Source organism: Barbatula barbatula (assembly GCF_947034865.1).
Source record: "Barbatula barbatula genome assembly, chromosome: 20".
In the NCBI taxonomy this organism is placed as follows: Eukaryota; Metazoa; Chordata; class Actinopteri; order Cypriniformes; family Nemacheilidae; genus Barbatula; species Barbatula barbatula.
The window spans coordinates 19371158-19399026 of record NC_136783.1 but is presented as its reverse complement, the minus strand read 5'-3'; the positions used below and the strand labels follow the sequence as shown (position 1 = coordinate 19399026).

General features: G+C 39.8%; 2 protein-coding genes across 2 annotated transcripts; one reads left to right on the top strand and one right to left on the bottom strand.

Annotated features, from left to right (window-relative positions):
- The first annotated feature begins 21 nt into the window (after positions 1–21).
- cdc42 (cell division cycle 42) lies at positions 22–13323 on the top strand. The gene is made up of 6 exons (XM_079482877.1): positions 22–104; positions 7128–7270; positions 7486–7558; positions 7900–8009; positions 8145–8342; positions 12063–13323. Exons 2-6 carry the CDS (start codon positions 7166–7168, stop codon positions 12150–12152), a joined length of 576 nt encoding a protein of 191 aa, XP_079339003.1. The 5' UTR covers positions 22–104; positions 7128–7165; the 3' UTR covers positions 12153–13323.
- Positions 13324–18400: 5077 nt separating this feature from the next.
- wnt4 (wingless-type MMTV integration site family, member 4) lies at positions 18401–27445 on the bottom strand. The gene is made up of 5 exons (XM_079482876.1): positions 26918–27445; positions 20714–20949; positions 20505–20636; positions 20003–20145; positions 18401–19918 (listed from the first exon to the last, which is right to left on the bottom strand). The coding sequence occupies exons 1-5, from the start codon at positions 26992–26994 to the stop codon at positions 19448–19450; spliced, it is 1059 nt and encodes a 352-aa protein (XP_079339002.1). The 5' UTR covers positions 26995–27445; the 3' UTR covers positions 18401–19447.
- Between the last annotated feature and the right edge of the window lie 424 nt (positions 27446–27869).

Below are 27869 nucleotides of genomic sequence, written 5' to 3'. Positions count from 1 at the left end.
AGTGAGATAAAGTGACGCAGCGCGCCCCTGCTCTTCAGTGCGGGAAACCCCGAGCTAGCGGACCTGCCAACGCCCGGCGCAGAGAAATAAACAGAAAGGATACGGTGAGTGCCAAACGACTCTCAAAATATTAACCATGTTTCTGTCACTTTAACCAATATAATTCCTAAATGTGTTGGAGTATCGATTTATGATCGTTTACGTTACGAATAAAGACATTTTTGAAAGGAATTCAACGAATGAAACGCGTTATATGGTACCGTAGGGCAGTTAGCACAGGCGGCTAGCTGAGGCGAACCGCTAAGATTTTACCTCAGACACTTTTTCAGCAGCGATCATATTATTTTAAAATGACTCGATTACTATTCCGCAATAATACTTAATGCACAGCACATCTGTATTAAACATAAAGGCCTATGCTGGCTTTGAATCTGCATCCGTTATGGACAGACTGTTAATGATAGATAACTGTCATCATTTGTTATTATTATGTCGCATTAACGTATTGTATTATTTTGTCAGTCATACTTTGCTTTTTGTGGTTGTCATAAAGAGATTGCGCAGTGCACCGCTGCACAGTTAAAATATGGTTTCAAGGTCTTACACAGTTATATAGAGCAGCATTCTGAATTAAAATATTCAGGATTGATTTATTATTAATTGTTTGGCCTCGAATCAGTGTTTGTTTGGCATGGATGACAGTGCAGAATCGTGTTATTGTTGTTTTCAGCAATCTAACCCTGACTCCTGCAAACAGAATTCGTATAATATATGTATTGGACATATATATCTATCTATATATATATATATATATATACCTGTGTCTTTGTCTCTATATATTGCTGTGTTTCTCTATACATTTTATGTTTTGTAATCTATGCCTTGTCACTTTTTTAACTTGTATGTGCACTGGAAGCTTCTGTCACTAATGGCTGGAATACACTGCAAGACTTGAAATCTGCACAGATTTCCTTTAAACTATCATACGCTTGCAGACTTTTTCGGATAGAAACACACTAACTGATCAAATCTGCAGACTGAAATCTGAGCAAACGTTTAATTTATTTTAGCCTTAAGACATATTCCTTGTGTCCAACACTTGGCAATAAAGCTATTTCTGATATATGCATTTATGTAAGATTATTTATCGCATTTATTGCCTCTTTGTAGTCATACAAAATTGAAAGGCCACCAACTTGTTGTTTTGAATGGTTAATCCGATTTGCGATTGCTGGCAGTTCTCACAAACCCTTTTGTGTTAGGAATGATCCGACCTTGTTTTATGCATTCATTCAATAGTCAATGCCTTTCAACACTGATGTTTACTTTCAGCAGGTTTGAAACATGCAAGAAAGGTATTGATGATGGATACTTGCATCCACAATATTGCATTTAGCTGGAGCTTCTCTCTGTAGACCCAATGGTCCTAGGAGACTTCATTTGAATAATGACAAGGCGGAGGACGTTTTCCTTGCATCATAATGTGTTTTGAAACAAGTTCCTCTCGCTTGTGGTCATTGAGGAAATGCTTTTTCCGGCCAGATGAATTGTTGAGTGTCAGAAAGGAAGAAGGTTGAATGAGAATCTTGAAGATTGAACCAGGGCTGTGCGATTTGGTGAGAATATCCAATTGCGATTTTATTTTTTATTTTCCCAAGCTTCAGCTCAATATTGTCAATAGTGTTAAGCACAGTCTGGGTATAGTAACCCTGCTGAAATAAAACAATAAGAACCATTTCAGAATTTTAGTTGTTTCCTTAAAAACCATTACAAAATTCCCTTTGAAGTGTGTTTTGCGGATTATTCAAACAGGAATTACTGTTGTTCTATTGGTTGCCAACAACCAGATTACATCACACCATTAGAATCCAAATACCAGTGTACACTTTTATAGTTTCCTTTAAAACAAATACAACTCCCATTATAACACTTAAATCCATATAATTTTCTATTGTGTTAGTGAATTATTAAAATAGTACATAGGTTACATATTTGGGAGTTTAAGTATTTGGGATTTTAAAAACCAGTGTTTTGTGTTGAAACAAAATGTGTTGAATGTTTCATTTTCATCCAAGTGAAATAAGCAAAACCGTTAGATAGAATTTACATTTGTTTGAAACGCGGACCCAGACGTCAAGCTTCGTCCATATTGCCAGATGCGCTTGTGTAGACTTGCGGTGTGGAGCCGGACTAAAGTATAAACGAGGATTATGAAACGGGTTGTGTGTGCACGCTGCACAGGGCAGAGACGCCCGAGTATGACACAGGATGTGTGCGTGTCAAGTTTAAATGGCTCTTCCTCGAGGCGCGCAACGTGGGGCACAGACACACGAGTGTAATAGAGGCTGTGTGTGCAGTCTTCTGAATGCCACTCAAAACGGAACATTTTTCACATCGTGTCCACATCGCAGACTCTTGCGACGTCTCACATCTCGATTGCGATTTAGATTAATCATTCAGCCCTAGATTGAACACATTCAACAGCACAAATCAGTTCTTATGGTTTTACACCCTGTCAGCACCAGACGCGATGCGACATGACAAAATACATTAGTAATGCATTAGAACACATCATCATTTTAATAATTTTTGTCCACACTGGATGCGGCACGACACCCATGAAGAACAAGCAGGTTGTCATGTCACATCATTCCTGTCGCGTACGGTGTAGACACAGTGTTACACGTGCAGTGCAGCCCTAATATTAGGCGTATATAAATTAATTGGTGCAAATGGTTTCTACCCTACAAGTCAGCTTGGTTTAAGCAAAACAACAAATTGGCGTGAGGTTGACTACTTGCAGCACAGGCTGATCCAAATCCACCCTGATTTTAAAGAACAGGGGATTTACTGTCTGTGACATGCACTTGGTCGTGGATGGCATTGCTTTACTCAGTCTGTTGCTGAAACTGATCTGAAGTTTGGCCTTAATCCAGTCAATTGTGCTACAGATCGTGGCACTCGCATTTGACAAAAATTGTCTCTTGCCCTGATAACTGTCAATATCCACGATTTTGGCAAATGTCATTTATTGTTAAGATAGTTAACTATTGTTATAATTCAACTGGAAACTAAAGATGTATGTATCAACAGCTTGACATCAATGAGGTGTCTTAGATTTAGGGCCTACATATTATTCAGATGAGTTTTGTTGGACAGGTAACAGCAGTCACCAGAGGACCTTGAATATTGTTATGCTTGTGGGCTTGCCACTAACTGTAGATTGAGGTCAGGCCTGACTTCCGCAGATTGCAATTTTTGAGAGGAAGGAAACAACCGGGATGGGCTACCATCTCCTCGTCCTGACCATCTGTGAGCTTGTGAATGCTCAGACTGCTGCAGCCACCTCTCAGGCGGGGTGTGTGAACAGCAGGAAGTGGCAGTCTCACGTCTCTTCTCTCAGTTTCCCCCACATCCCCTACCTGGCGTATTTCCTTTTTCCCATAGTGTGCTATCCACAGGCTAGGGGTCTTGGTTTAGTGTACTGTTGTCTCTTTTGTATGTGATGCGACTGAACCGGTGACGTTATGCTTGAGTTTAAAGCCGCAGTGACCCACAATCAGAAGGGGGAGGGGGCGGCTGTCCCAACGGGATGGTGGCAGTTAGGGTTGTTTGGAATGTAAAATGTAACAGGTGAAAGGTTAGTTATTTGGTTTTATGCTTTGTTGTTGTTAGAGATTTTGTGTTTTATTGCACCGTATCATTTTAATGTTTGTGGGTTTCTGTTTTGAAGAAACGGTGGCACAGAAAAGCTCCTCCAAACACATGAATGTATTTTGTAAATCCACGTAACGAATTACATACTAAATCCATTAAATTCTTCTGGAAGCATATACATACCTGTCAAAGGAAAGAACGCATTCATGTTTTTCCTCTTTCATGATCCAGACGTTTTTTCGTCTCTGCTTTTTCAAAAACGGACTTTCGTTTTTTTAGATTTACTTGATATCGGTTCCGCAGGAAAGTTTGATTGTTGCTGATTGTCCGCCATTCTCCCTACATTGACACAGTGGACGTGAGCACGCTGCGGCGCTTATGACGTATGATGTCTGCGTGAACAGGGTGTGAAGTGATATCCAAAATACGTTGGCTGAAAATGTACACATGACCAGTCACAGCGTTATGCCAGAATGTTTTGAGTGGGCGAATGTTTTTTGGGCCTACGCCTTTCATAGACGATATATAATTATAAAAAGATTATTTGACCACTATACATCTCGATTGCTATCAGGATTTTTTTTAAAGATGTGTAAACTATTAGACTGCTAATTAACTTGTTTGTGTAAAGTGATGTTTCCATTTGATATATGTTAGGGTTATGGTGCATGCATTAGTGCTAAAAATGCATTAGTGTTGGGTAGGGCTGTGGCGGTGATGCTACTTCCTGTGCGGTGATTTTGTGTGGCTCTATAGCGGCTCTGCCTTCATTCTTATTTTGGTTGCAAATATCCATAAAGTCTGTTGTTGGGCTATTACTATGTAGCATAAATCAATGACAGCGACGTTATAAAACAAATTAAATAGTTCTTTATATTTATTGGTGAATGCAGACCAACAAAGAGCAATGAGGTGCAATAAAAACGCAAGAAGACTACACGTCTTTTTTTCTTTTATGAAAGAAAAGTCTCAAGGCCAACCAGATTATGTTACATATAAGTATTAGTTATCAAAAGAAAATATATAATAGCAAATTGTGTAGGCTTGATACAAGGAAATGTGTGCAGCCTCAACAAATTAACAAATCTAACAGTGGAAATAAGTAAAATAAAGTAAAAATTACCCAGTATTTGTGCCACACAGCTGCGACAGGGAAACATGACAAAATTAATATTAGATAAAGTTTTTTGTGTCGTGTGTAGCCTATAGCCTAATTATAAACCTATAAAATGGTGGCACTCGAATAATATAATATGAAAAATGGACACGGTAAAATGAACACAATACAAAAGGCATTGAAAGGCAGGGCATTTTCTTATATTATAATATTCTGTTATTATTCGAGTGCCACAATTTCATAAGTTTACATTTAGTCATTTAGCAGACGCTTTTATCCAAAGCGACTTACAAAGAATTCAGGGAGCAATAAGCTATATGTCATACAAGAGCAATAGTACGATGGGTGTTAATAGAACGTTACTAGTTTCAATAGGCTATCCAAAAACAAGCCTGCATTATCCTGTGTTATTAGTAAAAAGTAAAAAGAACAACAGGAATTAAGCTCACGCAGAGCGAAAAACGTATGTGAATAAGCAGACTTTCAGGAGCACAATAATATAAAGCACAACAGCTACATAAACATTTAAGGGAGTATATGATCATTATATTTATATTTGGCATGTTTTTGAGGAAGCGATCTGAACGCCAGTGGCTGCAGGCGGCTCTCTCTCACTTCTTCATCGCGCAGGTGCTGCAGATCTGTGTTTTAAAAGTCGCTAAGCAATCAAGTTTATTTAAGTGCCATGTATTGGTATTTCTGTATTGATCACTTTGATTCAAATAATTTGATCATTTTAAAACGCCATTCTCTCATCCGATTAAATATGGGTGCTTGCGATTTTTAGCTAAATACGAATTAGTGCTGGGCGGTATGACCATAAAGTAATATAACAGTATTTTTCAGATTTTACCCTTTTCTTGTACATGATGGTATTTTTTACACCACATTTTCTAATGATTTCATTGCGTTGCAAATGGAATGTTGCGCGAGCCACACGCGAACATCCAAATGTCTCTGCTTAGACCATGTTTATATAGAAAGATTCTGATAAAGTAGTGGCGCAGCATAAAAAGACGCAATTGTGTGAATGGCCGGTCACAGTGTAACAGTAAAACACGACCCCCTTGAAACAGTGTTGCTCTTCCCCTCTGCCTGGCGTGGGTAGTTTATCTTTTCACCATAAGCCCTTGAACATATAGGATGGAATACATATCAACGATTAATGTGTTTATAGTTCATATATGCACTCCTGTTACTTTCACCAGCAAAAAAATCTAAATACAAAAAAGTGCGCTGATGACCTTAACACCGCGGTTTGCATCTCATTGCTGTGGTATTGCGGTTATCGTCAGTGCCCTAGTGTTGGGTGATATTCCCTATAGTCAGATCGTTCTATCGCCAGCCTGTGGATCACAAAACAGAAGCTTACGTGGCTAGTTCTTGGCATTTCTGCAATTAGCATTCTATCATCATTAATCCAAATGTGTCATTGATGCCTGCGTGCTCTTTTATTACTTGATTGTCAAACGGGAACAACTCGTGCGCTGGTTTTAAACCCTCACGCCCATAGCAATTCCTTCAAGGAAAAGCCTGAGCCGCATGCATTACAAGCTATCTTGTGCGCAAAAACTCAAACCCTGCACATTATAAACTCTATCTGGTGCAAGGAAAAGCCTGAGCCGCATGCATTACAAGCTATCTTGTTCGCAAAAAACACAAACCCTGCACATTACAAACTCTCTCTGGCGCAAGGAAAAGCCCAAGTCTCGTGCATTGCACGAAGGAATGCGCAATGCGCGTTTGTAATATTCATTTGCAACATATATCGGCAGACAGCCAACTATCGTCTAAGGAATCAGCTATGTCTGGTGATCGTCGTTACACGATAGTATTGTCAATCGGAGCAACCCTAGAATGCATACAGCGTGATCTCATTACCAATCACATATGAGCGGGTGTGAATTTGTGCGTGACTAATATCCTGTCTGCAGTAGCAAGGGGATAGATTCATTTCTCACATTTTGTAGATAACAAGACATGTCTGTCACAGTGTCTAATGCTGAGTAATTCAAGCACTTTTAGACACTTCACATTTAGTATCAATAGGTTGCCTCAAATGTGTGAGATAACAGTTTTTACTCTGAACAAACAGTACAACAGACTGAACAGAATAAAATGTGGATTAGATGATTAAACAATTTAATTTTCATTTTGTGGTATAGTACTTTTATCATGTTGTATGGTTGTGTTTACTTTTACCTTTCACCATTGTTTGTCCTGTGCACTCAATCTACGTGACAGTGGTCAACATTGCTATGTGCTCTAATTATTTCTTTATGCTCCATGTGAATTTGAAACACAATTTGTGACAGTGTCTTCTGACCACTTGTTTCTTCTCCTTTGTTTGCAGATCTTGAATGAGTACAGTGGATTTATTAAAGCACAGCTATGCAGACGATCAAGTGTGTTGTTGTTGGCGATGGTGCCGTGGGTAAAACCTGTCTATTAATCTCCTATACAACTAATAAATTCCCTTCGGAATACGTACCAACGGTGAGTAGTGTTTTTTCATTTCTTCCCATATCGGATTGTTTGATTTTGTTTGAATGTCTTGTCATGCCTTTGCCTGTCTACAAATAGCTGTTTCTGGAACTGAACTTTGTTCTTTGCTAAAACTCATTGGATTTAAAGATTAGTTTTATCCTTGTGGAAAACATAAGATGTTATTTCCCCATGTACAATGGTGACTTTCTTTGCCTTCATTACAGGTCTTTGATAACTATGCAGTCACGGTTATGATTGGTGGTGAGCCGTACACTCTTGGACTTTTTGACACTGCAGGTACAGTAAAAATTAACAGTTTCTATTCACTTGACACAAGCACGTTCTCATGTGGTGTCTGCTGTATGAATTCATTGGAGGGTGGAGTTTGTAAGCAGATGTGGAAAAAACATGGTGATTGTCGTTGTAATGGAAATTAGATCTTGGGTGCCTTGTCGAATTCCACACATTCCTGTGTAGGGTGGTTGAGCTTTAAAATACTTTTTTCGGGAGTACTGTGAGACCCAGAGTCTCCATCTCTGTGCATGCTCATTTGCACCCTCAGGCGTATGACCAAACAATCTTCCTTAGCTCAGGCTCTGAAATACAAAACTTATTATTTTATTTCCATGTCTCTGCAGGTCAGGAAGATTACGATAGATTACGACCCTTGAGCTACCCCCAGACAGATGTCTTCTTAGTCTGTTTTTCCGTTGTTTCACCTTCTTCGTTTGAAAACGTCAAAGAAAAGGTAAGCTTTTATCCTGGTTTTACTGCTGTTACTAAAGTACATACATGTGTAAAAATGAATGCTGAAGTAATGTGCTTGGTTAGAAAACAATGTTTCGGTCGAAGCATTGAGCATAAAACTGATGTACTTCTTTAGTGGGTACCTGAGATCACCCACCACTGTCCAAAGACCCCCTTCCTGCTGGTTGGGACACAGATCGATCTGAGAGATGATCCCTCAACCATTGAGAAGCTTGCCAAGAACAAACAGAAACCCATCACTCCGGAGACAGCAGAGAAGCTGGCTCGCGATCTGAAGGCCGTCAAATATGTGGAGTGCTCCGCTCTGACACAGGTGAGTCTCACTGTCATGCAGAAAACATATATGGGATCATAAATGTGCATGAGCATATTTCATCTACATCGCCAACAGAAACTGCCTCTTTGGTTGGTCGTTGAACATGCTAACGTATCCTCAATGATATTGGCTGTTTATCTCATTAACTGGCAGAAATGAACTGTTGATGTAGACAACGAGTTACAGGTTGACACAGTTGAGAGAGCTGAATCTAAATCCTATTAAAATTGTGTTTTTACCTCTTATGTATCCTTTGCCTGCTTTCACAGACTAGGCTTAAGCCTAGAACCAGACTAAAATTAAAGTTTGAGCTGTCTGAACCGAAAATAAATTGCCCTGACATTAGAAGTGGGAATTTTTTGGTACTTCACGATTCGATTCATATCGATTTAATTTGTTTAAAATAACGGTTCATAATTTTATTACATTTTACTGTTATGGTTACTTTTTTTATTTGACTGCGATAGACGGTTAGCTCTTGAAGAATAATCTAAGTGTACCAAAACCGACTGTCTGGGTGCTGCACCGCTCTCGCAGTTGAGTTCTGCCTTTTTTTTGTTCCGACAACATAAACGATTGTTATATCAACGACAAGAATCGCGATTCATATGTGAATCGATTTTTTTTCACTCACCTAACATATCTTAAAATATGTCAGTATCAGTGTTTTGTCTCAAGATGCACACCAGTAATGTGTTTATTAAAAAGCCATTTTAATAAAAGCATCTGAAATATCATTATTTAACTAAGGCAAAGTCCTGGTTTAAGATAATCCTTCGAAACTGTGCCCTTGTGTCAAAACAAGAAAGTGGAAGCATTATAACATTTGGCTCAGAGACACCGTTAGGTTGTTTCATCACCTGACATGCGATTAATGTGTCTTGGAGTAAAACCGAAAATGTGAAAATAACGCAGGCTGATATTTGAATGGATTGAAACATTGGGTGTGTCATATCTGTGGTTCGTTTCCCCAACCACATTGCCTTTTTAATGTTTTTTATACGGTGATAAGTATGTTTTGATGAAATCTTTCCCTCATGTTTTCGTCTTTCTGAGTGGTTCTGGTCCTTTTGAAGAACTACTCTAATAAAAACAAACCACTTGTTTACAGTGTATTATTAAATGTGGCTGCCAACTGTTTTGGATGGCTGATTTGTATTGTTTATTTCACAAATGGACATATGATGGCTGTTTAGATTTAGAGGATTGTGATTGGAGGGTGTTTTCAGTCCATTTATGTCTTGCAGTTGGCATCAACAAATTTTGAAATGACAATTCTGTTGCTCAGTTGCCAGTATGTGGTTATAGTTATTTTATTACAGGTGGGCCTACATGGGATCTATGCATGCAGAGTTTCATTAAAAGCTCTAAAAGAAAACAAAAGTTTCTATTTTTAAGTAGATCGATCTAGAAATGACTTGATGTTGACTCTGGTTATCAAACTGGGATTTACTAGTACTTTCACTGAAACCTATAAAAGTGCCTAGATGTCGTGTGTGCCTATTCTTTTACTAGTTTATAATCGTACAACAAACGCTTGATTCTGCTGTTCTTCGTTTCCTCTCAATGAATCTAGCTGCTGTGTTCTTATAAAATGTGCTAGTTCCTCTCTTACATCTGCTCTCTCCTCTTTTTCACCTGATTTCTGTAACCGCTAACCTTGCTGCTTTATTCTCTTTCCCTCCCCTCCTGTCTTTGTAGCGAGGTCTGAAGAATGTATTTGATGAAGCTATCCTAGCCGCCCTCGAACCTCCTGAAACGCAGAGAAAACGGAAGTGCTGTATATTTTAAAACCTCTCTCTCTTTCTAATGCCCCACTCCTGTTTGCTGCTTCCTTTAGTTACCTCTTGCTGCACAGAAGTGACAAGTTTCCCAATCTCTTAAGTGACGATATGTAACTAATTTCACAAACACTAAAGAGTTGTTTGCTTATGCCATTGAATTTTCCTTTTTCTGCTGTTTCTGTTGTATTGAGGATGCTAAAGTTAGACCTGGATCATGGGTCTGACATTTGTCTCCCTTTTATCGTAATCTCTTTTATTTATGCACTTTGTTTCAAAATAAAAAAAATTGTGAAAGTTTACAACCATGGGTTGCATATGTAGATTTTGCTCTAAGTATTAATATGTTGCTTTGGACATTTTATCATTCATAGTCTTATTTATTGTTATTTAAGAGCAGAATAAACTCAAATGAAGCTGCTCAATTTTAATCCATTCTTAACGATCATCATTCCTTATGTCGGTGTATTTATTTTGTACCACATCAATTGTATTATAAAGGTAACTCTAATCTAAATAACCTATGGCTACAGTTTACAATTTGGTGCCATTCTTATCCATACATCGTCTTGAGAGTTTCAATGGCTTAAAATAATCTTGTGAAATTATTTGTGCCATTAATAAAGGAGAGCTGCAATTGCCATTACTTAAAGCGTCTATCTCATTAATGAAACACTGATGCATTTGAAACAGAGGAATATGATCGGTTCTGGAGGGCGTGTTTATTTTTTCACATTGTTAATTATCCACAGTGTCTTTTTGTACAAAGTGTACCTTCCAACAGTTTTTCACAGATAAATCCTTCTTTATGGCTAACAGTGCGACCCTGTTACAGCCCTCATTGAATCCTGCTTACAGCTTGGGACTTAACAATATCTTTTCAGTCTATTCTTCTCAAATAAATGTCCTTCATACTTATTGTTTCTCAGACTGAGACTGGCTCCTACTTAAAGCACGTGCACAAAACAGTGATTCTCTTGCAGTCACCTGACTTTTGTCAGCAAACAATAGTGATTGTGATTGTGTAGTTTTCACACAACGGCTTACATTCTCTCAATATCATTTGTCTGTGTATGTTTGTTGTTTCACCCAGAGGCTTGAGTTTCTGTTTGGCAGGCCCTTCACCTCACCAACCCTTCGGTTTCTGAGCCTGTGTTTGCTTGCTTCCACTTTCTTGTTTGACATTTGGTCGTCAGATAACGGCTCAGCATGGCTATTTTACTTGGTTTTAATTTGAACCGAGAGATGTTGAGACTGCATTAAATTTGGCCAACCAGTTGAAAGTATTTCGGTTTATTGTTTGGACACTGACTGATATTGATTTGCTTTTATGCCTCTTTAGTTCTCTAAAAGTGATCCCTGTGGCATGTGAATTTTCTTTTAAATGTTGCATCCTCCATTTATTTTATGCCAATTTCTTGGATATGCCAATGTTTTTTTTTACGTTTCTCATTTTCAGGTGTCCGTTGTCCTTGTGGTCTTCGTAACATAAATTTTCATTTTCAGCTAGGGCTGGGCAATGCATAGAATATTGAGTAATATTATTAAATACCTGTCTGAAAAGACCATGTTTCCAAGTCTCTGAGTTAATCATTTGTAGTAAATAATACAATTGTTGAATTCGATTATCAGTGAATCGATTCAAAAATTTGTTTTGGTTGGGTAAATATTTGTTTACTGTTTATTGTTGCTTATAAATAAAAATCATTCCTAAATCATTTTGAATCTACAGTGAATGTTTAGGGACCTTTATTATATAATATTTTAAGCGGTTTCGCCCAGCCCTACTTAAACAACAGCCCTTCTATAGGCAGTCATGTTACCCCAGCATCAAAACGTTTCATTTCATTCCCAGTCCTCATTCAACTAATTTGGCTTTTTGTCTGTGTGCTGACCCACGTTGAGTGTCCATATCTCCCTTGCTTTGTGTTCACAGAAAGGACTAAAGAACGTATTTGATGAGGCGATTTTGGCAGCCCTGGAGCCTCCCGAGCCCAAGAAGAAGCGCAAATGCGTGCTTCTATGAGTTCTCTATTCCCAATGTCCCCTCCTCCCTCTCTCCCCTCTGTGCTCTCCTAAGGCTGGTCCACAGCTGTACACTTTAAAGCAATGTGTAAAAAAAAGTGAGTTTCAATATTTGCTCCGCAATAAAGATATAAAGACTACCCAACCATGCACATGTACACGTAAACACACGCAAGCAACTCACATGCCCGTTAATATAAAAAAAACCTACAGGGCCTTTTTAGTTTTGATCCCCGGGGTCTTACTTCTGAACTTCATGCTGAGATGCTGCCAGCTGAATTTTGTCACGTAAATGGGTGAGTTTTACAGTAACGCTTTGCAGACGCTCGGTGACCCGTCTTAAGTAGTTTTTGGACGTATCTGTTTCCATTGTGCTGTGCGAACAGTTGTCTGACCTAAGACACGTCACTAGCCGAAACGTAACCGTATTTTGAGACATGCACTAGAGTCGTTTGTAAGCTTCATCTCACCCTTCAACAATATCACCTGAAGTGCTTAGAAATGATAGCTCCTTTTTCTTTGCCAATATTCACTTTAATCTGAGTGAAACTGAGACAGTAGCCCCCTATACGGCTCAGTTGTTTTCCATGGATAAATATACTCCTCGCAGTGATTGGCCTATCTCAAGCAGGGAACTTTCTAACAGTGTTAGCAGAACATGTGGCGTGTTCGAATGCGTCGCCCGGGACCATGGATGCGATTTTTCCAGAACTTGTGATGCATGTAGGTAAACCTCCTGGTTCCTTTGGATAGGTTAACATTTTATTAATAATAATGTAAGCTGACAAATTGTCGTAGGCTCAAGTTGTTTTTACCAAATGTTTTTCGTTTGTTTGTTTTTTTGTCGTTGTCAATTTTATTTTCTTACATTTCATTTGTTTATGACTGGATCGCTGCAAATCTCTGATCCACTTGTGATTTTAAGGGAGTACATACAATAGGAATCCGTTTGAAGTATACATATATATGCTAACCTCTCTGACGGACGCAAGTCTTGCAACAGAACCAAGTGTAGTCGTGCAGCACAGGTGGATCACAGGTTTTGGATTTCCAGTCCTCACCTCTTCCTAGTTTTTTGTTTTGTTGTAAACCAAATGCTCTGTATGAAGTCTCTCCTTTGTACTGTATATGCATTCTTTTGAGAAAAATATTAAACTTATACCTTAATTGCCTTTGATCATGTTCCAGTTCCTGTTTTAATGTATACGTCTCAAGGAGGTAAAATATGACCATTTTTATCAATCTAACGCCTCTCCTAAAATGGTCTCGTTTTTAATGGCAGTTTTCAGCAGTCCTTTTGGTAAATCCACCAGTTCCATCAGACTTTGTCTAACTTCTGTTAGTGGTTATTTTTTATCATGAACATCAGGGATACAGTATGGTGTTCAGTATGATAACTTGATTCAATGGTAGTGTTAAGCATTCTCTGCCAGCAGGGTGTGCTGTAGGACAGATAGTTGTAGGAGAGCACCTAATATTAGTTAACTGTCATTGGGAAGGTTTTTATGTTCAATGTTTCCCATTGACCTGTGTTTTAACACTTTATGCCCACAGGAAAGAACCGCTGGATTATTTGTTCTTGGTGAGTATTCATGATTTGCACCTTTCAAGGATTAAATCCGTTTTCTGTTTACCACCCATTATCTGTGAATAGATCACAGCACCCTTTAAAAATATTATATAAATATTTACCGAAATTCTCGAAGTTGTGCTTAAATCTTCACCCATCTGTCTTTGATATTTGGAATAGCATAGTTATTTAGTACTCAATACTCTATAATGTAGTATTAGCTAACAAACATAACAGAAAATCTGCATGTTTTCCATAAGTGATGTAGTTTACAGTCAATTTCAAAAGGTTTCATATTGCTAATTCATTTCAACTCCTGACTGAAGGTTCTTAATGAAGAAATGACATCATTATTACACAAATTCATCACCATGTCTAACACGTTCTGCTCAAGTGCTATTATTTTACATTCCCGGAGCGTTTAGCGGCACGGCTGTAAGAGTACACTTGTGTTTAACAGCCGCAGAAAGCCATCAATTATGTGTGGAATGGCAGACATTCCTGTGTGTGGTTGGTGGGGGTGTCCACCTGCAGAAGTTTTTACTCATTATCAGGCTACAGCTCCAATCTAATTGACAACTTTGCCAGAACTGCAACGCAAAAGCCGTCTGTTATGAAAACATCCCCAGCTGTGCTGTCGTCATTGTGTTCTGTAAACTCGCGCTCAACTTCTCGGGTGAATCGGGTGTCAAGAACATGCCAGGGTCACATTTCACTCCAACATCCAAAGACGGATATATTTAAAAGAGAAAATTATTTGGTACATTCAATGATGTATTGTTTTTGTTTATCTCTGTTAGTCTTCATCGTACGTGTTTACACATTTCTTTATCCGGACTATTCGTTTTAGTGGTCTTGTGGAAGATCTAATTTTTAAACATATAACATTTCATCCTTTCTTTATACCATGTGAATCATCAGAAATGAGTTTTAAGGTCAACGTGATGTTATACAGGTCTACCTCATGAGCTGCTCTCCCATCATGCTCCTCTCGCAGTTCCCAGGTGGCTGATTCTTACTTATTAGAGAATATTTGTCATCTGGGTAACCCTGAAACCGATTGTCCAAGCTGTCCAACACTATTTCTTCTGGTTTTAATCGGTTGAGTTGGTTGGAGGATTGCTGATTCCAATCCAAAGCAAACGTTGCTCTTGACATTCATTTCATAGCTTTGCCATGCTCTCCGTGCGATGCGATGTTTACCTCGGGACGGCATTTCTCTTCATCACGCCTGCAGGCCGTGTCTTTAGCGTTGCCCCAGGAAGGGACGATAACATCCAGAGGTAAACCGTGAGGGCTTGCAAAAATCACAAAAGCCCATAAATATCAGGGAAAGGTGCCACTTTAAATCTTAAAGGTGATGTTAAGCGCAGGTTTGCATGACAGTTGATGTAGCCGCATATGTGCCAGCCGAAACCAAACATGTCGGGGATGTGTTGAAATGTGAGGCTGTGGACTGAGACGGCTACGAGCGTTGAAAAATCAATGAGTCTTAAATCAAAATCCCACATCGCTTGCTCCCTTTGGCCATATGTAACGTGGCAACAAGCAGAACTCAAACTCAGTCTTGCATACCTGCCATGGCAGCCCCGTAAGAACACTCAGTCTGTCTTTATATTGGATCGGCTTTGGGAACATTTTCCACTTTTTCCCCCTGAAATAAAGCTGCTGATGTTTGTTCTACCCCATTTGCGTCTTCTTTAGTGCTACTAGGCAGCGATTGTGATTATTTTTGTAGAAATAATACAGCCGCTGTGCTACATGAACACAAACACCAGTACCTTAAACTGTTTTTCATTTCACTTGTGAAATGTCCTGTTTACTGGTACCCGATTTCCAGTTTGAATGCGTTTGATTCCATTTCATATTTTTATTCAATTATAATTGTCCTTGAGAGTTTTATTACTTATTACTGGCTTCTTGCCAGGTCCGTAGTGCACTCACAGCGAGGAACGATGGTTTAAACCAGAGAGGCCAAGAGTCACGGTTTTGATCATATGTTTGGATTATTGTGTCACTCCTTCAGATACATTTATCGCATCCCAGGGCCGTTTCCGATGGTCATCACAGATAAGAAACCCGTCAGGTGTGTTGGGATGTCCCGGAGAAACTTCAGCTTATGTGTTGACAGCCTGTCTCGCTCGCTCACCGAGCCTCGCTTCCATATCACAGATGCAGGACAACCATGTCCAAACTAGAGATACCAGCATGCAGTATGAGTGCAGGTGGATGGATTTCGGTTGGCGAGTTAATAAAGAAAGCATAGGTCTGTAGTTTTACTGTTTAGAGACATTTATCTAACCACCTTTAATCTTTTACTACTGCAGCCTCACATGAATCAAAAGAAGAATAAACTTTGGTATGTGAAATACTTATGTTGGTCTTTGCCACTAGGGTGAGCCAAGATAACTTGACATCTATTGAGGTAGTTGAGCCCGGTTGATTCTAGTAAATCCATTAAAAAAAGAATGCTAGCCGGATGAATGCTAGTCACAAGCTTCTGCGCTAGGTACCACAATAACATCTTAGTGAGGGCCTGGTAAGACTGTTGCACAACCTTTGATGCTTTAAGGAGGGGGTACGGCAACTGTCATCACAAACAAGAAACATGTGTCCCATTTGTGTTACTTGTTTTCTTTTAATATGAGAAGTATGTTGGTGGAGATCTGTGAGATCTACGAGTTTTGACAAAGGCCTGGGAGCAGAGAGGAGCGCTTGACGTGTCATGCATTTGCAAGACACGTCTATCCAAAGCGTGTTCCTTGGGAATTGAACCCATTATCTTGATAAGGCTGACCAGACAAATCTACATTTCTATAAATAATTCTGTACATTTTGGAATTCAATAATTCATAATAAAAGCCATTAAAGAACCATTTTGGTTCCCCACAGCACAATTTACTTTTTTTGTATTTATTGCATTTAGGTTTGCTACATGAACGATCTTTTTTTTGTATAATCTAAAATACTTTTTACACTACAATGAACCTTTGATGCCACGGAAAGGTTCTTTGGATGTAAAGGATTCATTCAAAAATTTTTCTTCCATGGCATCACGAAGCACTTTTTTAAGAGTATAGCTTTGCCACAATAAATATGCATCGTTGCTATCGATACTGTATCTAAAAAGTATTACGCCAACCATTGACATTCACTTTCATGTGTTGGTCTTAACAAAACAAATGTTCCCGTGATGAGTTCAGAGACCAAAGTCATATTAAAAGTAGCTGAAAGGCTAAAGCCTCCGATCTTCGAGTTCCTTTATTGAATTGTAGCTTGATAATTATGTTACGTCCCTGGAAAGGCCTTTCCAAATATTAAATTACTGTGTGGTATTTTCCATCAAAGAGGCGGTGACAGGGCCATTCTTTTGACAGGATTAGATTTCTCATAGTGAAATCTCCCTCAAGCACATTTTAGATCTATTCTCATACACGCCGATTCTTCCACATTCAAGCATTGTGTCCTACATATTTTCCTCAAATAGCCGTCGGAGAGATTATTATTATTATTATTACTAAGGTCAAATGCACGTTGTCCTTGCTTTGGTATGGTATAGAGTCACCTTTAGACGTTGTGTTTTTGCACGCATGTTTTTTAAACATCATTCAGCAAGCTGCACAAATCAACAGTGAATAGAAACACTTGTGTTTTGGACTTCAATATCTCTGATTCCACAAATTCAGGATGTGCTGGATATTCTGAGGATTTCTTCACAATTCCTCCAGCCTGCATCCACTGATAGGCCCCCTGCTTTAATTTCCCGGCGAAAAAGCGAACCCACTTCTTTTCTAAGCGCCTCTTCCCGTTCTTCAATGTGCCTTATTAGTAACAGTCTTCAGTACAGCCAAACTTAAGCAGAGAAGGCGTATAAGCAGAGTAATATTTGGCTGACACTGTACAATTTCATGGTGGGTTTGTGTTGGAGCATATGCATAATGTGCGGGATTTGTAACAACTGAAAAAAGCAAGATGTGTTTGGATGACATGTACAACATAAATTAAAGGTGAAATTGTGAAAGAAACCGCGGGGCGTAATCTACCTGTCTCACAGATACAAAACAGACCTGTATGGTATTGCGTGGTATCTGATAGCAAGGGTAGTAAAGAATCAGCAGGGCGGTTCTCTCCAAAATATATCTTAATAAATTCATGCACATAATGGACCTGTATCATATCCCACAAAAGTAATGTTCAATTTTGAGTTGGATGCAAAAATAAGGCGGACCTTCAAAATGTGTGGAAAATGCTCCCCTTCTTACAAGCTACCGGGCACCGGTTTAGGAAAGTCATGGCTGGGGCGGCTTTGTTGAAGCACCGATACCACATTCACGCGTGTCCAACATCCTTCATTCCTGCCATTATTCCATGAATAGTTTCTATAAATATTTATTGTTCTTGGCGTGATGGCACGACTCTCTGGGTGCAGTGGAAACCGTGTCACTGGGCAGCTGTGTGCCGGATTGGTACGACCAGGGCAAAAGTGTTTATGTGTGGCTAATGCCGTGATAATATAATGACCGTGTGGATGACATTGCTCTTTTAGACTGAAAGACCGTGTTAAACCCGACTTAAGAAAGTGTCGATATTTCAGTACAACTTGAATTCTTATTGTAGGTTAAATTGTAAAAATAATGTCTATATGAAGTTTAGTTCAGTAATAAACGGCACAAGGATGTCAGTCTTTGACACAGCATATATTTCAATTTAACATACATTCATATGAAATATAGTCCTCTTCAGTGTATAAGTCTTTACAAATCTATGTTTCTTTACAAGCGTACTGGATAACAATTTGTATTAAAGGAAAGCTCGGATTTACGGTATTGTAGATATTCACGATAAATAACTCGCTTGGTCTGGCTAACGGTGCAGGGAATGCTTGGAGATTTGTTTATTTGTGGTATGTAAGGAAAAGTGCTAGTGTTATTGTGCACAGAATCCGTGATCCAAGCACCCCGAAACGATATGTGGGTCAATTTCCCCCCCCCCCCAAATGCATGATTATAACTCGTTGGGTGTCAGTCTGCATCAATAGTTGGTCACCTAATTGATGCTGTTTTCAGTCCCCATCTTGTTTGGAGTTTGTTTACATCCCTAGAAAAGCAGGGGGGCTTTAATACTTGTATACAGAAGACCAAAGCTGTACATTATTGTGATTCTTGAATTCAAGCAGCATCACAGCTATATAGGAACGAATGGCCAGCCTTAACTTTCTACTTGGTAAAGCTGATGTACACCTGGACTCCATTCCAACGTGTAGTGTTCCATATTTCTGTAAGTCCAACGTCCATCATTCAAGATGAAACCCTTTAAGCAGCATTAACAATGGAAAGGTGTTTGGAAGCGACGTCCCAACCGTGACCTATCACCATATTCATGTGCCCCTAATCTGTCTGGGTCAACGTCTGTTAATAACCTCGTTCCCATTGGCACTCTGCGGTGCATGTCACATTAAAAATTCACTCTCTATTTCATTCCAATAAGTTAAAAAATATATATATAAAAATAAGAGAGCGACCACATTTTAAAATGCAATATGGAGAAAACGGGAGAGAAAAATACTCTCAATGGGGAACCCCTATATTTTAAAGTGTCTCATGTATGACATGTTCCTCTAACATTGTTTGAAATGCTCGGGAATGTCCGTGTCTTCCCTTTTATTTATATGTGTCAAGGAAGCGATTGGGAAGGAGGAGGCCATCTCCGAAAGTTCTGACGATGGATCACCGACACGTGTGCATCTCAACCATCTTGCGACACTGTTTGCACTTGACGTAGCAGCACCAGTGAAACTTGCAGCTGCAGCGGTCCACCACCTCCACCTCCTCCGTGTTGAACCCTCGACCGCAGCACATAAGCTCACAGCCGTCGATGGCCTTAGAGGTCTTGTTGCAAAAGCGTCCCGTGGTTCCCAGTATCCCTGGCGTTCTGGGGTCATGTTCGCAGAAGTCGGGGCTCGGGTCCAGGTACACCAGATCTTCATCTGTGTGGGGCTTGAACTGTGAGTTCCGTGGAATCAGGACCTTGGTGGTACCGATTTTGCGCAGCTCCACCTCTGTCGCGCCGTCAAATTTCTCCTTGATGACGTTGCCCACCTTGCGGAACGGTGGCATGGCTTTCCAGCAGGTCCTCACCTCGCAGGAGCCCGACACGCCATGGCATTTGCATTCCACCCTCATGTGATTCAGAATTGCCTTGGGACGGTAAAGGTAACATTGTTAATCGGAAACTATTGTATAATGTTGAATAAAAAAAGTTTGCTATAAGATTTCTCTTACTTTTCTCCCTGCTTCATTGTTATGTAGATTCATAAGGGCACGGTTGGATGACTGTCCTTTACTTCTTTCTCTGACGTCCACAAAGGACTGAGAAAAAGCAACTCCATAGGCGATGTTGTCAGAGCATCCTGACCACTGGAAACCTATTGAAATATATGATAAGTTCTTATTCTGTTTGCTTGTCATTTACTCATGTCGGACATCATTGCTGTCGTTTGAAGAAAGTTGGGAACCTAATATCATTGGCCCAAATTGACTTCCATTGTATGGACACAAAACCACCAAGACATTTCTCAAAATATCTTCTTTTGTGATCCACATAAAAAAAGAGTCATAAATAGATTTCGAACACCTGGGGAGTGAATAAATGTTGACAGAAGGTTTACGTTTGGGTGAACCTTCACTTTAACCAGGTTTCTGTACCATACTTTGGAGACTGGGCGTTTTAAGGGCGTGCCATCTGAAGCACAGACTACAATTACGCAATCCAAACCAGACGTACCTTCTGGACTGACACCGTGTACGTTGCGGTCACATCCGCACTTATCCAGCTCCCCGCTGCTGCAGGCCCTGGTCACAGCGAACGCTACACTAGCAGCTGATATGGCGTACACAAAGGCAGCTTCCCTAGTACCTGTGACCAAAATAATTTTTTAACAATCAACACAACTTCATATCCAAATGTTCATGTTCAAACAAGCGGCTAGTTACCTTGAGTGACCACTTTGCCAAACACAGGAACGCTCTCTAGCGTGGAGCAGTTCCATCGTCTGTTGCGGAATTGAAACTGGCACTCATCGATGGCGAGCTGGGCGCCCCTGCGGACGGCGTCCATCACCTCCACGTTGCGCTTGCAGATCTGAACCTGCCTCTGTATGAGCCCCCGGAGCTTCTCGCACGTTTCCTCGTCGGAGATACTGCCCACCGACGACAGCTTGGCCAGGTATCTGTAAAAACCAGGTGCGAAACGATCAATGTACGTTCACACTCATTTTAAATACAAAAGTTTTTTTCAGTTTTTTATCTACAAGCTGAACGTTTCTGGGGGCGATTAGCGAACTGTTTGAAGGAAGCAGTCGAGCAGCGCATCATTCTACAGGTTCGACGACCCCACAGATCGCTGTTTGTTTAAGGGACTCCAAAGCACAAACAGCAGTCATGTAAACGCTGTGGCGTTCCTGGAAAGCTGTACTAGATGAGGTAAGGGGGATGTTGAGAGAGACGGATAGATTATCTTCCCACATCACCTCCAGGGCCATGGGGTCGTGGCAAGCACTCTGAGATGTGAGGGATGGAGGGTAACACTTTTTTGAAAGGTCCAGCTCTCTAAAAATAGGCCTCGCCAGCTGGCAAATAACACAATGAGATTGAAAACAGTTTATTAAGGTACAGTCGGTTACCATCAAGAACGGCTGGAGATCAAAGCCGCGTGTGTTTTAGGAGCCGGCAGATTACTTTGGCGGGTTGCGTGCAGGTGCTGTTTACAGGGTCGGTCACGGATGGATTTGCGGTCTGTCAGTTGCCTTTTGTTTCTAAATGTCTTTTTGTGTGGTGTGAGTCATTTAAACCCGCGAGTATAATGGCAAAAAGACCTCTAGACGGCTTTGAAGGTGCGCTGTTCTGTAAATATTTAATTAAGTGTAAAGGAAGAACAAGAGATTGCACAGTTTGTTGACTCGGATCCTAGCTTGCGACTCAGAGCCGTGGTCGACGTTGTCACGAAACGTCTGTCACGTTATTGCATGTATTTATAGTAGTGTCTTGAGGTCTGTTTTGTTTCAAGGGCTCATCTTAACATCGCCGTACGCTCTTTACATGCTTATACCCCTCCGGAGTTAAAAACGGCACATGTTAAATCCCGGCGGCCGGCAGCGACACTTCCTCTCTCTCTGCTGTTGACAAGAGCTGATTTGGTGGGGCAGATAAGAAACAAACACCTCCTTGTCCACAAGACCCTCATCTCTACTCTCATGAGCTTTGATAACCTTGATCCAAAACCTCCTGTCTGATCGGCATGACAACAGTGACATCACAGGCCTGATGCACACACGTACGTTTTAGTTTTCTGTGAGATTATTTGACTCATGGCGGAGTACGGCTCTTTTCCATTATGTTAAGCATCTGTTGACTGTTGCGTGGTTTTGCGTGGATGTTTACAACTTTTGTTTGTTTAAGTTACTTTGTAGATCCTGACCTGATAATGAATCTGGCAGCCAAATGGTTTCAGAGGACTGCTCCTTCTAGGATTTGGAACGGGAAATATCAATGCCAGATGCTCTCAGAGGACAAACACCTGTAGGAATCCCACTGGATATTTGTTTTGAAAGTTTTTTGTCTGGGAAAAAGATAATTTCAGACCTTGAGTGAATGTGGATCATTTTGTTTTCATTTCTATCACCCTTTCTGTTTCCAACTCGCAAAACTAAGATAGGACAAACAGCAAGAGCTTGCACCGGCTAGAAAAGAATAGTAGTCGCTCTTCCTGGGAGGTTTTTGCTTTAGATTTCCACCTGGAGCCGTCTTTTTGGTCATGTTTGTGTTGAATTACACTGGCCTGGCCTCCGAGCGCTGTTGGCTCCAGATGGCTTAGCCGAGCGCGACTTAGCACGCAAACCTTTCATACAAGAGAAGTCGGGGGAGAATGAGAACTTGTGTACAGATGCCAGGCTGTATACATATCTAACCGTATAAACAAACTATGAGCTGCGAAAGAAGCGAGAATATACGTGTTTACGGATGTCCACGTAAAACTTAAAAGATTCATTTTCTCTCCACATCTTTCTTTTTCGGGTTTATTGAATAATCAGGCTATGGCTGTTGACCTTTCCTGTACTGAAGAAAAAACCTCAGCAGTGAATTGGTGAAGGTAAATAGCAGACCTGTCCAAGCTACCGACAGCAAATAAACATACTGTACATGCTACGGTGTCCAAGAGTCACAATCTTGTGATGTTTATAACAATATTTGCTATTTACATATTTGTCAACTGTGCGTCACAGCACTCATGTCTGCGTATCAAGAACTGTTTGTTTGACAAATGTATATTTGAACTATGGTGCGTTTGCGGGAATTGATGCATTTCGGCGTTTCACATTTCACACGTTATTTTATAGTCATTAAATGATTTACAATCAATGCATATTCTTTTGGCAACAAGGTATTGTTTAACTGTAGTTTTTATTCAATTTTTATTGTGTATCATAACTATGATGTGATGATGAAAGTCGTTTCCTTTTCAGAAACACATGTGTCATCCTTACACAACCATGACGTTCTCAGTACCACAGTGACTCACCGGTGCTAAGAATTCTTGAGAAAATCTGGAGCACAGTCTTGAGAGAAGCATCTACACAGACCCATGGCATCTGTCTTTAACTCTAGAGGGCAGTGTTATCTCATTTATCTATATCATCATTAATCAAATAGATTAGTTACTTTTTTATTTGCATCACTAAAGTAAACATGGTAGATAATTCCTTATATAAGATGGGATTCTTTTGATGTCCAAAGGGAAATCATGATATCATTACTGGGAGATAAACAGTGCTTGTTGCCAGTATGGTAATATTTATTTGTTAAACTTGTTTCCAAAAGTTCGAGCAGATTAAGTATGTAGGTACGTACATTGAAGTGAAAGATACATCGTTTATACTAAAAATCTGTCTTTGAAATGTTTTGACATGAAACGTCTAGATATGTTGTCTTCTGTTGCAGTTATTCTCAACCCTGTTGCTGGAGGACCACGAATTTTGGATATCTCGGTTAAATTGATAAATTAAGTTTTTACGATTAGTAAAACATTCAAATCGTGGACTGTTGGGGGTTCTCCAATGACAGGTTTAAGCATCACGACTACCTTTTTGAGTACAAAATTCAACAAGATGAATTTTGTATATTTAGTCTTGGAATGGATGTTCGGTTGAGGACATTCTAGACTTTAGCTAGAACACAAATAAAAAAGGACTGAAGAGAGGCCAACGGGGATTTTTACTTGTGGGTAGGTAAAGACGGGGCAAAGCTACAGTATTTCGGCCCTTACAGGCGACCTTATTTTTAGAAACCTGAGCAAAGGCTGTTTGATAACCAGATGGGCCATGAAAGCCATACAAATCTGAGAAATTCATCTGCACATTATAGTTGAATGTTTTGCAGAGTAATGTGTGCACAGGCCCCATCAGACTGACTCTCTCTCTGTCTTTATTTGCAGAATCGTCCCTGGAGTAAAGCATCAATACAAGAACATGACTTTGGCATCTAGATTGGAGTAAACAATTGTCTTTTTCGCGTGAATGTTTACAAACATTTACTTTAATAAAAGGATGAACTAGGCCGTTTTATTCAATTAGTCTTGTAAAAGGAAGCTATAGGACTGGAGGTGTGTGACAACAGGTTTTACAACTTCATTACTCTGTTGTCACTGGTGTTATTTGTGTTATCATCGCTCGGCACCAGGATATATTTTGTGTTAGGGGTTTCTCTCTTCTCATGTTGCTCAGCTGTGAACTATTTATTGATCGACCTGTTCAAACGTTGGAAACACTATTCTTTTCATCCAATGCAAAATGTAATACTGTATCACTTGTACAAACAAACAGGATATCTGACCACAGAGATTTGTGACAAAGATTTGCCACGTGCCTGTCATGGCCTGTGCACTTTTGTGACCGGAGCACATAGACCAATTCAGATTGTTGATCAAATGTTTCATCTGGCTTGATCTTTATCCGAAGCTAAATAAACTCGTAAGCTTGAAGGATAGACAGACAGACAGACAGACAGAAAGAACTGTCAGGAACAGATTTCCGAACCATTTGTTTTTTCTGAATTAGTGATTCGTTGTTGACATTTTAACACAAAACAACCCAAAGTGATGACTAAAATATTAAACAGCAGTGTAGTCATCTGTCGGTGTTGCGAGCTTATATTTGCGTGAATAAGCGCGTGATGTTGATGGAGATTTGGAGGCGCGCAGGTGCAGTAGAGCTGCTCTCGTGACCTGCACCTGCGCACCTCAAACCCTTCACACAGGTGCTGATGGACAAGCTCAGGTTTAATACACGAACACATCTCACAACTAAAAAGGCTTGAGCTACATTTCCGAACACTTCGCTGTGGCTGTTGGGTAAAGATTGAAGTGTAAAAATTTATGCTGGTGCGTTTACAGCATCAATTTTATTTCATATGTTATTTGATTTAATTGAATGTATTTTATTCGCTGGACGAACGAGTTTCAGGCTGTATTTAAATTCGCACGTTTAATACAATGTCTGGAAGCTATTCAATTGCACACAATTATCTTCTTTAAAAGATAATAAACGAATGCAAGAGTTGTGTACATATTCTTATGTTTATTCTGCGTTTATTTTGAAACGAATGAAGAAACACAAAGAGGCCTAAAACGTTTATTTATGTAGAGACATGATTAAAAGAATAGGTTTTTATATCATCTCAGGTTGAGATCAGATAACTGTTTCTAAATATGCCGGCAACATACTTGCTCACTTTTTATATTGTAAACTAAGATTTAATATAAGCAGTAAAATAAGCAAAGAGAGAAGTTTTATAAAATAACATTTATTCCGAGATGATGATGCTTTTCATCCTCATCCTACAACGAATTGATTCCGATGTTTGGATTGGCCTACTCGTGTAGATAATATAGAAGATGTAAATAATTTCGCCTTTATTATGAGGACCAAAAGTGGTTCAATTTGCCTGGATTTACCGTGTTTATTTGAAGTTTTCATGTCGGCACTTTAAAATTAAAAGATCACATAGTGCTTTAAAAAGATTCATTTATTTATGCACGTAGCAGGCTTTGTTTCCAGTTTCCCTTTAACTACATCATACACCTTTTATACCTGCAAGGTTTTAAAGCAACTTTTTGTACTTTAAATGTATCTTTCGTCTACCTCGATATGACCACAGACGTGATCCCTTTTATAAACCTGAATGAACATATTCATCATTTCTTTGAAAATGCTTGAGGCTACAGAGCTTCAAACCCACGTGCTCACACAGAACGTTCACATTTTCTGTTTGACAAAGCAATCTTGTCTAATGTCTATTTGGCTACCTGCTAATACCTGTCCTGAGATGGCAATGGAATAGTGTACAGACTCCTGTCAGAATGATCATATTTTGTAGACAGGCAGGAGGTTTTACTTTAGTGTAGCGTGTCTCTACATGCAGGAGACCTGTTACCACACCTTTAGTTAAAAACACTCTTCCATCGAAAACTGCATATGGATAGATTAAATGATGCCGTTTTTGCCCTGGGGATACAGATAAATATAATCCCAAACACTTTGAAATGCTCACATAGAAACAAAATCTTGATTTGTACGTTTTTCTGTTCGTTTATTTGACAACTAAAATGTCGATTATGGATTAAAATCGGAGCATTGAGTGTTCGTGGCTTGTTGCAAACTACTTTATTTATTGATTTATTTAATTATACACCTCACTTTAGTGCATTGAATATAATGTCCACTGCTGTCAATGCATTGCTCTCCGAGCAGGCTGTGCGTAACGAGCGCAAAGCGCAGCTGTGCGCAACTGAAAAAGTGGCTGACAGTCTTGATTTCACTCCCTAAATACCAGTTTCATTTCCTCATATTCTGTATCAGACATAAACAAATATGCATTTGTGTAATGTAACGTTTATTTACTTTTACACAAACCTCCCATAAGAATGGCTATCCATGCGCAGATTACGCTATTTACAAGCTTTTAAGAACGTTTACTAATTTAGTTTAGTCACATTTTTGTCAGGGAGTCTAAATGATGGCTGTCCGAAGTTTAAATCAACCAGACAGCTTTTGACATTTTCCCTCGGGAACTGGCTGACTTTTACTAGTCATAACATAACACAGAAGTCATAATATCACACGAATTAAATGTTTGTGCACTTACAGCCAGTTACTTGCGTTGGCAGAGAAGAGCGCTAGAAAGAGCACAAGCAGCGTCCTTATCAAATACCCCGATGTCATCTTGAGGGCAGGGGATACAAATCAGGTAAAGGTTGGTGATATAAAATCCTCAGGGGGTTGTCAGTGCGCTGCGCTGTTGGCTGCTGAAAGTCGCATGGGTCGATTCCTCAAAATGCGATTAATCCATCATTGCGCATCCATTGGGTCAAGACGCAGGTCTGTCTGTATAAACAGTTCTTGCCTCCTCATATAAACAAACGCAAGAGCTCAATGCAGAGCTGGCCACAACCTCACACGTGCAATAGCTATCCTCTGATGCGATCAAAGCGCATGCAATGCTTTCCACGGTCCACTTTTGCGCACCATCAGGTAGAGACGAGCGCAGCCTGTAAAGTGACTTTAAACCACACTGTCCAGTCCGGTTATTCGTCTAAAGCGAAGTGAAGCTCAGTTTGATGACCCCAGTAGATGCCACTCTGAATCCAGCCTGAAACTGAATGCTGGATGTACTGACTCCTGAAGGGTTGGTAGGGGCGGCGCGAAATTTGGGGGAGGTTTTGATGTGTGGGAAATGAGATAAAGGCGTGTTTAGTGCATATATATTTTTTTCTTGCACTTGGCTGCCAAACATTTTCGTAAGAGTTCTCCAGAGGGACTCAATACGGCAGCTATATAACCGCTTATACTTTTTGGCAAGGTGTTTTTCCCTTGGCCTCAGTGCACCCACACGCAAGTACTTTGTGGTTAAGATGCTATTTAAAGTCTGTCTCGTATTCTGACAGCTTTGTACAAAAATAGACTAGACATTTATTATTATTGCTATTAGCATCCCGTATTATTATATAAAATTGCCATATTGCCTGTAATTGGTTTGTGACATGCGTTAAGTGACATCGTTCCAGTGGTTGTGGATCTCACATGTCACTTTTGAGTTT

What these genes read in the sequence shown, in the direction of transcription:
- wnt4 (XM_079482876.1), bottom strand. Translation starts at nt 26,994, where the DNA reads ATGACATCGGGGTATTTGATAAGGACGCTGCTTGTGCTCTTTCTAGCG. An exon ending in TGGCAAAGTGGTCACTCAAG is followed by an intron (nt 20,637 to 20,713) that starts GTAACTAGCCGC and finishes TTTTGGTCACAG; the next exon opens with GTACTAGGGAAGCTGCCTTT. An exon ending in ACAATGAAGCAGGGAGAAAA is followed by an intron (nt 19,919 to 20,002) that starts GTAAGAGAAATC and finishes TACCGTCCCAAG; the next exon opens with GCAATTCTGAATCACATGAG.
- cdc42 (XM_079482877.1), top strand. Translation starts at nt 7,166, where the DNA reads ATGCAGACGATCAAGTGTGTTGTTGTTGGCGATGGTGCCGTGGGTAAA. An exon ending in CTTCGGAATACGTACCAACG is followed by an intron (nt 7,271 to 7,485) that starts GTGAGTAGTGTT and finishes CCTTCATTACAG; the next exon opens with GTCTTTGATAACTATGCAGT. An exon ending in TGGACTTTTTGACACTGCAG is followed by an intron (nt 7,559 to 7,899) that starts GTACAGTAAAAA and finishes ATGTCTCTGCAG; the next exon opens with GTCAGGAAGATTACGATAGA.